The sequence below is a fragment of the Thermobia domestica genome, chromosome 1 (assembly GCF_964235325.1).
Source record: "Thermobia domestica chromosome 1, izTheDome1.hap1.1, whole genome shotgun sequence".
NCBI lineage: Eukaryota > Metazoa > Arthropoda > Insecta > Zygentoma > Lepismatidae > Thermobia > Thermobia domestica.
This window is the reverse complement of record NC_137454.1, coordinates 226,490,089-226,501,899: the sequence shown is the minus strand read 5'-3', so window position 1 is coordinate 226,501,899 and position 11,811 is coordinate 226,490,089. Positions and strand designations below refer to the sequence as shown.

The window sequence follows — 11,811 nt, the reverse complement described above, 5'->3', positions numbered from 1 at the left end:
TTCATACGAAGGATACAGTTATTCGTAAAATAACACCATTAAACCAGAGAGAAGAAATGAAAGGATCATTCTGATATACAGTCGAAGTGACCAGGAGAAGAACCTACTGAGAGCCACATTCGAAATTTTGAAAGACATATTCAATAAAGTATCTTAATTCCTACAGCATGAATATGTCGTCTACAAATCCCCAATGAGTTAGTTGGCTATTTGCTTGTACGTTTAGCTTTGTTGCTAGGTTTCTGAACTGAAAGTATATTATAGACAACATCACGCAAACGAAAGGGAAAGGCATTCTTCCCGTGAAACCTTCAGTTGTCAAATGAACTACCATAAACGTGTTAAATGAAGGGAAATTATGACATCTCATACATAGTTCAATCCCATGATTGAGAAGGCCTAGTGATGAACAACATCATGACCATGGGGTTTCTCGGAGTTTTCCCGCTCCTACATTCTTATTCTTTCCTCCAATTATTTCACAGTTATTATTTTCATTAACTATGTCACCTTTAGCCTGAACAGCATAAACCTTGGACATTAAATTAAAGATTTTATTTTATAATAGCTCACAAACGGAGTAATTATTTGGCTTTGAAATAAAATTACAGGCTCAACATTCCTCATAAAAGTTGTTCAACATTAAGTGTCCTTTCGAATGAGGCATTGAACATACCTCTAATATACAGGGTGTCTAAAAAGTTCCGTGATATTATAAGAGTTACAACAAAATGTAAGAGGATAACCCGTCTCCAAATATGATGTTTTCAATCTAAAGTGAAGGATTTTTTTTTTAATCAGACGAGTCGTTTGTGCTGTACACTCTTCATACGCCCAATGTTAAATAAATATACAACGTTGCCATTTACCGGGAGGTGGATAAATTTTGTAAGAGTATGATGAATGGAGGCATGTTTGAAATAGAAGATGGCCATCGACACGTTAGCGTAAAAGACAGTAACTGCATTCACTGATGTGGGTCCCAGTAAGTGTCAACGTTGCCTTTTCGTTTAACACTGGGCGTACAAAGAGTGTGTAGCCCAAATGGTTCGTCCGATTTAGAATATGCCTTCATTTTAGATTGAAAACATATTTGGAGACGATTTTCCCTCTTAAATTTTGTTGTAACTCTGATACGGTAACAACAGTGTTACCATATGTCAGGGGACTTTTGAGACATCTTTTACTTTATTCATTATCTATACATAGTAGGCCCTTTATGCTTCTTGTAAGTGTAAATGTAACTCTGTGGTTATTGTTTTCAAATGACTGAATAGTAGAATACTGAACTATATTTGATGATTTTAATTTTATTTATCTCAGAAGGAATGCCAAGCGAGCGAATTATTCCACTGCCACTGACAGCCAAACCTCGGGGGAAAAACATTAAGAATATCGAATTAAGTATGAGAATTTCAGTCAAATCAAGGAGGATACTCAATCTAGAATACCGTCCGATGAAGAGACTTCTGCAAGTATTCTGCGTTCAAATTCACCAGCATTTCATTTTGCTTTTAACTGTTTGTTTTGTGGTGAGCCTGATAGATATGACGGTAAGTGGAAGATCACTGTCTAATTCCACTAAAAGCTAATGCTTTTCAAGAAACAATATTGAAATTACGTGAAGAACGCAATGAATGAAAAACGTGAAGAACGTTTATTCCCAAATACTCAACTACTCGCAAAAAAGCAACCTCTCTTTCAGTCTGCATGGGCCTGACTTTTTTCTTCGGTTCGTATTCACCTGATAACATTCGCTTTCTTATCTTTCCTGCAATCCCCCTTCCTGTTCTAAAATGTACACTACAAATAGTGTGGTACACTGCGTCTTTCGCAAACAAATATCTGACATATTCAGTACAACTTTTTGACAGTCATGGCCCAATCATCATTGCGTTCTATTGTTTCTTGAAAAGTATTAGACAGTTTTTATTTGAATTAGACAGTGATCCTTCCACTTACCGTCATATGTATCAGGCTCACCACAAAACAAACAGTTGAGAGGAAAATGAAATGCTGACGAATTTGAACGCAGAATACTTGCAGTAGTCTCTTCATCGGACGGTATTCTAGATTGAGTATCCTTCTTGATTTGACTGAATTTCGCATACTTCCTTCGATATTCTTGATGTTTCCCCCCAGGTTTTGCTGTCAGTGCAGCTGCACATAATTCACTCGCTTGGTGTTCCTTCTGAGATAACTAAAATTAAAATCATCAGTTACAATGCAGTATTCTACTATTCAGCCATTTGAAAACAATAATCACAGAGTTACATTTACACTTACAAGAAGCATAAAGGGCCTACTATGTGTAGATAATGAATAAAGTAAAGGATGTCTTAAAAGTTCCCTGACATATGGTAACACTGTTGTCGTCAGTGTTACAACAAAATGTAAGAGAGAAAACCGTCTCCAAATATGTTTTCAATCTAAAATGAAGGAATGTTTTAAATCGGACGAACCGTTTGGGCCATACACTCTTTATACGCCCAATGTTTAAAAAAAGGCAACGTTGACACTTACCGGGACCCACAACATCAGTGTATGAAGTTACTGTCTTTTACGCTAACGTGTCGATGGCCATCTCCCATTTCAAACATGCCTCCATTCATCCTACTCTTACAAAATTTATCCACCTCCCGGTAAATGGCAACGTTGTATATTTATTTAACATTTGACGTATGAAGAGTGTACAGCACAAACGGCTCGTCCGATTTAAAAATGTTCCTTCACTTTAGATTGAAAACATCATATTTTCAGACGGTTTATCCTATTATATTTTGTTGTAACTCTGATAAGAACAGAGTTACCCTATATCAGGGGACTTTTGAGACACACTGTACATTAAAGATATGTTCAATGCCTCATTCGAAGGAACACATAATGATGAACAATTTTTATCAGGGATGTTGAGCCTGTAATTTTGTTTCAAAGCCACACAATTACTTCGTTTGTTGTTATGTCTGCCGTAAATGACCACCTACGGCGGACATATTAGATTTAACGACCTTCCAGACTGAATATTCTTGATGACTTTTTCAGGTTTGCTTAGAATGTGCTCAGCAACCTTTTCGTCGCATGTTTCATTTCTATTGCAATTTGTTCAATGTAAAGTGTCCTTTTTACGTACGTTGACTGGACTCCAACATTTTAATTTCATTTTCTGTTATATATATACTTACACTTCTCAGAAATATCTTCACTTGTATTTCTCATGTATCTGCATTAGTATGGCCTACAACACGAAAAGTGCTTTTATATTCGAGACTGAACGAAACATTTGACGAACCTTGTGGATAACATTAGTTTACCCAAATATTATTTCTCAAACACAATTTTATTGTTACATGATTTGTAGTATTCAACTATAAAATTGATAAAGAGATTGTACAAACATAATGAAGATTATTTGTCAACGTTTAGATATACGCAAGTCATTTCAGAATGACTCCAATAACAAACATAGTTTAAATGTTTGTATATCACACTCTTTGTGGATCTCTCGTGGCGCAAAAGACTTTTTATAACTTCTAGATGAAATTAAGAGAAACACTGCCCATAAAGTTTGTATAATGATTAATGAAGCGAAGCAATACGAGAGAGGATTTTTCGAAAATCGAGACAAGACGAAACATCAGAATCTACAAGACAAGGTGAAATGACGAAACCTTATTTCTAGGGATGCTCACGAGTCGAGTCGAGTCGAGATTTAAGCCTGTCTCGACTCGTCTCGAGAAAATGTTGTCTCGACTCGAAAATATGTTTCTGTCTCGACTCGTGTTTCGACTCGACAGTCTCTGTCTCGACTCGACTCGAATTCGAGTCGACACGTCTCGAAATTCGAGTCGAGACAAAATGTACAAGTTAAAATATACGCACACATCAGCCAGACCATTATGACTACCTACCTAATTATCAGTATGTCGACCTTTGGAACGGATGACAACGGCGACGTGTCTTGGCATCGACGCAATGATCCTTGGTAGGTCGCCGGAGAGAGTTGACACCACATATGCACACGCAGGTCACCTAATTCTCGTAAATTTCGGGGAGGGGCGAGGCGCCATGACGTCACGTTCAATCACATTCCAGACGTGTTCGATTGGGTTCAGATCCGGCAAGTAGGGGGGCCAGCACATCACTTGGAACTCGTTCCTGTGTTCCTAGAACCACTCAATCACATTCCTGGCCTTGTGACATGGTGCATTATGTTGTCGAAAAACACTACTACCGTTGGAAAACATGATCGTCATAAAGGAGTGTCCGTAGTCTGCAAGCAGTGTGCGATATGCCTCGGCCGTCATTATTCCTTGCTCGAGCTCCACTAGACACATGGATACTCGCGTGAATGTTCCCCAGATTATAATTAAGCGGCAGCCAACTTGTCTCCGTGCCGCAGTACAGGTGTCAAGGAGCTGTTCTCTTGGAAAGAGATGGATTTGCACCTTTTCATCGTCATGATGAAGAATTTATCGGGATTCATCAGACAATGCAACGCTCTGCCACTGTGCCAAGGTCCAGTGGCGATGACCACGTGTTCGTTTCAGTCGTAGTTGCCGATGTCGTGGTGTTAACATTCGCACATGAATGGGTCATCGACTGCGGAGGTCCATCGTTAGGAGTGTTCGGTGCAATGTGTGTTCAGACTAGTGTTGTGAAGGCCTGAAAAAAAAAAAAAAAAAAACGGAAATTTTGGGTAAAAAAAGTTTTTTACGATTTTACCGAACTTGATAAAAAACCGGAAAATTTGGGTAAGATTGAAATTTTCGAATATTTTATTATATTATGCTTTCAAAATTAAAAGCGTTTTCTATTTACTAGTTTAGAGTTAAGATAATTGAGTACTTATGTTTCTTGTATTAGAATAGGGAAATTTTGTACACAACTCATCCAAACACTTCAAAGTTAGTACCGTGATAGAATGGAGTTATGGCTACCAAAGAAACTAAAATATAATCCTATTTAGCTTAATTAGTATAGACGCAGTAAAATTATCTTGAGCAAGATTCTGAAATTCTTCCTTGATTGCAGGGAAGTGTTGAAATAACGAGGCCAGAATCATTTTAGTTAATATGTTAAATCAAACATATATTTTATAGAGATATCTTCCTTGTTCTATATAAAATTTCCGGAAATTTTGAATCCATTAGAAAAAAAAAGTTCGGAAATATTGGCAAAACGGGAAAATATAGTTTAAAACTATTTTTTGGCCTGATGCTAGTAATCTTACTTGCTGTAACATGTCTGCAGCATATACAGTAGGAAGTCGAAAATCCGAACTAATTGGGATCACAGGTAGTTCAGATTTTTTAAAATGACAAAAAATGCCGTTTAGGCTTTCATATACTGTACGGTATGTTCTTCAATCGATACAGTGACTATTCAGTACATACAGTAATTACAATACCGAACGTAAGGCTACTTACATTTAATGTTTCTGAAGAACCTGCTCGTACATTAAATTACACTGATCTTGTAAGTTACACTAAAACTTATAGGCCTAAGAGAAAATAAAAATAAAAATATGTATGGCAAACAATTACATATGAATGAACTTTTGTAAAAATACTGACTTCACTCAACGTCGACGGACACACTATTGTTTGTTTATCGCTAGCGTTAAGACAAAATGTAAAAAGTTTCTAGGGACCGGGTTGGGATTTTTGACGTTTCGGATTTTTGACGTTCGGATTATCAACGTCCTATTGTATATACAATGTATTTCGCTAACGGAAAAATACTTAAAGCAACAGGTTTTAATTCTACTTTTTAGTTTTCTGATTTCTGGTAAAATCCCTCTTTATTCTTTGTATATTTTTCGAAAAACTCAAAAAAAGAGAGGATCTTATTTACACATACACACATATATCGAACAAGTGAGTGAATTTGAGCAGCGAGAAAATATTAAAGGGTTGAGTGTGTGAAACTTCCGTTCGTTATAATTACAGACTAGCAGAATACCGTTCTTTGCATGGGCACAAAACTGTCACCAATGAACTTATGGAGCCCCAAAACTATGAATTCGACATTAATACTGGTAATTTTCAATTACCTTTACGTGTCACCATCCCCCCTTAGAGTACTAATGGGACTGAATTTCGATTTAAACGGCCGGAAGTGTCACTGTTCATCTCAGCGACCCCGAAAGCTATGAATTCGACACTAATATCGGTCATTTTCAATAATTTTTATATATCTTCTCCCTCCTCCAAGTTGTGGGGCCGAATTTTGATTTAAAGGTCATCGGAAATGTCATTGTTCATTTCAGCGACCCCGAAAATTATGGATTCGACTCTAATGTCTGTCATTTTCCCCTCTCCCCTTCCCTGAAGGTGCACCTTCAAAGTGAAATGATAAAAATCATCCCGAACCTCATCTATGTTGAAAATTTTATGGAGGTCGGTCCGATGATTCAGGAGTTATTAAGTTAGAAACATAGTCACTTTCATTTTGATTGTAATAGATGATCTGTCGCATTGGAAAATATGTGTTTGTTTACATACAGGATTTTGTTTATAAAGTTTATAAAAGTGTCTATATTAAAATATTAAATAATAGTAATTATATGTTTTAGTGCATGAGTATTCGTAAATTTGCCTACTGCTCTTTCTCTTAAGAAGTGATTTGGTTAAAATAACAAAACTTCACTAGATCAAAGAGCATATTAAGATATCATTCAAGAGACCTATTTGTTGCAACAGAAGCACTTCATGTTGGTAGGCTTGTATGTAACTGTAAAAGTTCTGTAATTAATGAACATTCACGAATAAATTACATAATACAAATATGTGCAGACTATTAATTTTCTGCTAGCTGAAACTGCGCTCTCTACAGTGCATCATTCACATATGAGCGTGAATCTCCTTGTCATTCACTATACAGATACAAGTGAAGGACGCCTTCACAAAAATCGGAAAGGGGTTTTATAAATGGGAAATTTTTTCGATTATTTTTTTTTAATATTTTGCACCGTTTGCAAGATTTAAGCCCACTTGTAGTTGGAATTTCTAATTCATATATGACCAATGTTTCCTCTCTCTTTGCATGCATTATGTAATAAGTAAATAAATTATACATATATATAATTATGTCAGATATAGGGAGTTCATTGTGAAAAAAAAAAAACTCCCTAAACAATTAAGATTCATCTTAGACTGGAGAAATGGTTATCCTTAGTTTTCTTATAATTTGGCCCCGCCAAGTGAAGTTTGTGGTGGACAAACACCGTGTACGTGGGTTTTCTCGGGGTTCTGTTTCCTTCCACTTTCTTCATTCCACCATTTCACTCATTTCTCATAATCACCGTCTCCTCTAGCCTAACCGGCATAACCGTGGGACGTAAAACTCAAAGATTTCATTTCATTTTTCTTATAATTTGGCCATGAAACAAACGCCTGAGAGATGTACAACCCCTATATACAACTATGCGATGTTGGAATATATAACTCATAGGGTATGATGCTTTACTTTTTTCAAAAATTTCAGTACTTCCACTGTACCCCTAAAAATGTAATAAAGAACTAGTGGTCATGTTTTTTTTTTTTTTTTAAATATTCAATTAGAACTGGAAAATTTACACAAAATTTGGAATCGAACAATGAAAACTTCACGTTTCTAGCACTTGTGGGTTCAAGATCTCATCGTCGAAAAGACTGGAGACAAACATATACGCGTAAATCTAGTATTTTAATATATACGTAGATAATGATTGGGATAGTTTTATTTTCGATTGCTAATTTTTTAATATTGGCAATATTGAAATTTCACGCGATTGAAGAAACAACATATAATTACTAGTAAAATTAACCTAATACAAATATTTTTATTTTTTCAATTTTTCCAATTTTTCGAGAAGGAAATCGAAAAAAACGGTTTTTACCAACATATTCAAAATTTCGGGAAATTTTACAACACTAGTTCAGACATACTTGTACTTTCCCAGCATTAAACTCTAATGTTGGTTCCGACGCAGTTCGCTGTTTGTCCTGTTTTAGCAGTCTGCCCAGCGTACGACGTCGGACAAATGTAATGAGGTGGGAGGCTCCCAACCCCTCGACGTTTGGACGTCGTTTCCCCTTAGTTTTATCACTTCTTGAAGACACTCAACACAACACTCCTCGAACACCTGACAAGTTCTACAGTTTCCGAAATTCTCGTGCCGAGTATTTCTGAATGAGTATTTTCTTCAAAATAATATTAAAAGTTATAGAAAGATTTTCGAGACATTCGAATCGAGAAATACGTTTGTCTCGACTCGTCTCGAAGTTTACAAAGTATGTCTCGACTCGAATCTCGACTCGAATTCGAGTCGAGTCGAGTCGAGATTCGAGACATGTCTTGACTCGTGCGCATCCCTACTTATTTCTCGTTTCGTCTAGTGGATAATGCTAATAAAAACCCATGCGACTAATCCACTCAAAAATCTTGACCCACACCATCTCTGCTATCAACCAGTTCTATTGAATCTTAAACTTATATATTTCTATTTTCTTTCAGGAATCGTATTCAATAATTACAATGCATACCACTTCTTACACCATGATGTATCTACTAATTGCATATCTTGCAATATTATGTGGAAATAGTAATGGAGAGTCCTTTATCAACCGTATGCGTCATCTTATAACTACAAGTCACAGTCTTCCTGAGTTTTCATACAACGTTTATTACGCTTTAGCTGGAAAAACAGGAGATATTCTCGATGTCGAAAAGGTACGTAAATTCAACTGCGTTAGTTTCTTTCATATGTTTACTAACAAGGTACAATCGCCAAGTGTACTCTCGGAATTCGTGTAAAATTGATCCAAATGCAAAGTTCTAATGTGTATTGTACCAATTGTAACGACCTATACCGGTAATTTGCATATTTATGGACCTTCATATATATCCGGAATTCAATCATATACTACTATAACGCTCGAATACAAAATTGTTTTTAGTTTCTTTAGATGTAACTGGACATCAATGTAGGCATGTGAAAAACAAATTGCATTAAGTACTGCTTGTTTCACACAGTCTACCCACCCCGGCCGCCATCATGAATCCGCTATATTAATTCCAGTTTCGGTTTTTCAAATGGGAATATGTGCAAGTGATACATCAAATTAATGTACAATTTTCATGGAAATTCACTTGTGTTGTGAATTTTACCCTAGTTTGTACCGTTAGGAAGGTATTGAATATTAAATCCCTCCAGGCACTTTACGAATAGACATCGCAGAGTAATATTAGTTATGCTTACGTTTTTGATGTTGAAAAATCAAAACAATTCCTAGCTGGACAAGTACTTTAGTATAAATAAACTCTTGAGGACACTGGTGTCATAATGTTATTACATTTCTGTGAGTGATTGTTATTACTTCCATATTATACTATAACAAGGAAGTATTGTATTACGGTCAAAGGGCCTAATGTAAATCCAAATACGACCAGATTTGGGTGAAGACTTACCATTTTTGTATTGACTTCTGTATATGTGTGTGTATGTATGTAAGATTCAGAGAATATTTCTCCAACGGTAAATCACATAAAACATTACATATAATCACGGGGTCCTGCGCAATTTTCTATTCGGTTCATATTCATGAAGTGCCCGACATTTAACATGCAATACCTTGCAAGTGGTACAAGCTACGGTAAAACTCACTACACCAATGAACTTCCGAGAAAACTGTACATGAATATTGTGTATAACTTGCACATATTCTCATTTGAAAAACCGAAAGTTGAATGCAAAATGGTGGATTTAAGATGGCTGCCAGGGTGGGTAACATGTTAGAGAAGGAGTACTTGATCCAATTTGTTTTTCATATGTCTACATTCATGTTTAACTACATCTTAAGAAACTAAAATCTATTTTGTATCCGAGCATTGTAGTAGTGTATTATTGAATTCCGGAAATATATGCAGGCCCATAAATATGCAAATAACTGGTAACGGGGCGCTAAAATTAGTACAATACACATTGGATCGGGGAGAACATTCCGTTTGTATCAATTTCAACAAATCTCGAGAGGACACTTAGCGAATGTACATTCATGTCCAAAATTATTGTCGCATGTCTATAAATATGTTGTTCTAGGAATATAATTTGATAACGAATTCGCCCGATATTTCTTATAGGAAATAATGTTAGTATGTGTATAATAGGCAAAGACATGTATGTGGCAAATTTCATGTCAAAAGAGCAAAAATCAAATAAAATAATAAAATAAAAATAAAACTTTCTTCCCCATTTAGCAAGATTTTGTTTTACTCATTCTAATTTTTGTATTTATAATTCTTTCCCTATGAAACTTACCACAAATATACATTTCCCGATTATACACATAGTATCGGTATTAAAAGTACCCTGCAACATCATTATCAAATTATATTCTTACAAGGAAACAGTTATAGATATGCGACAATCATTATGCACATGAGTGTATATTGCAAGGTAACTATGACCAAAAATATTTGAAAGAAATACTTTAAAAAATATGTACCTTAGGAAATCTGATGTATCTCCTCTATTTTGCTATTTTTATTGTTGAATTTTGAATAGTATAGGTATTCAATCTATTATTGTGCAAATTGGAATTCAAATTTTTAGACGTTATTAAAAATATTTATACATTTGAGGAGTGTATGGCATTTAAACATTCTGCCATTAGATTTTATCAAAATTAAAAGACAATTAACTGATCACACTCTAAGGAAGAAAACAAATTGTGATAGTATTCAGTTTGAATTGTCGACGGACTTACCTATTTATGTTTCTGAACCAACTCCTTTATAAATCTAGAATTGCATTGCAAGGTTCAGCTATTTAATAATGTCAGCTTTACTAAAATAATGGTTTGTACTTACAAGAAATTCCCTTTTATAAGATTGTACAGTTCGCAGCATAGAAAATGTTAGAAAAAGTTTAAGTCCGACTTAGGAACAAACACTTGTACCCTATGTTTATGCATTCCGAAACACACTTCTCATCGACTAATTACTTCCGGTGTTCAACTCAACTCAGCCCCTCCTCCACCTCTCCTTGTGTAAAGCGGTGCGTGTCGTAATATACTCTTTCCATTCAGACGGAAAAACACAGAAACCAGTTTAAGAGGTTTATCGCTCTAAACCGTATCCTTCATTCGTTTGTTCTGAAATGCCTTTCTAAAGCCTGAATAAAACGAGACGTCACAAAATGTTCCTATAGCTTCATAAATACCCTTATTTGCATTCTTTCCCTTCTTTAAAGGCTGCATATCACATCAACCTAGGAAGATGCTCCTTGTGAATTTTATGGAAATTGTTAATCGCAGCAGTAGGATTTGTGCTTCCCAAAGTCTGTAATGTGTGCGCAGAGCTGTAACAACTACTGACAGAAATGATTGTTATTCATTTCTTGTCAGTAATTGCAAGAAAATGTTTCAGTTGGCGTCATTTGGGCTGGACAGAAGAGTGTAATTGTCTCCTCCCTTGAGCTTGAGAAATACATATTGTTTGATGAAATTTGTAGTAATATAATAAAAAAAGCTCGATTCCAGCTCGCGACAAGTAAACTTTATAGTGGACAAACACTGTGAGCGTGGGTTCTCCCGTTTCCTTCCACTTTTTCATTCCACCATTTCCTTCATTATTTATCGTCACCGTCTCCTTTATCCTCCCTGCATAATCGTGTGACGGAAAACTTGAAGATTTCATTTCATTTTATTACTAATAAAAAAATGAAACTATTATGTCGGCGGAGAATCTCCCCCTCCCCTTGGACACTGGCAAATTATAAAATGACACTGCTTTTAACAACAAACCTATATAGCTATGATAACACATTGC

At 35.7% G+C, this 11,811-nt stretch overlaps 1 protein-coding gene across 1 annotated transcript in view; it reads left to right on the top strand.

Annotated features, from left to right (window-relative positions):
• Positions 1-8,504: 8,504 nt before the first annotated feature.
• LOC145667117 (phospholipase B1, membrane-associated-like) overlaps positions 8,505-11,811 on the top strand; it is a 121,418-nt gene continuing 118,111 nt past the window's right edge. The window contains exon 1 of the mRNA XM_081734862.1: positions 8,505-8,712. Within this exon, the coding sequence (XP_081590988.1) occupies positions 8,518-8,712 (195 nt within the window). The 5' untranslated portion in view covers positions 8,505-8,517. The remainder of the gene's footprint in view (positions 8,713-11,811) is intronic.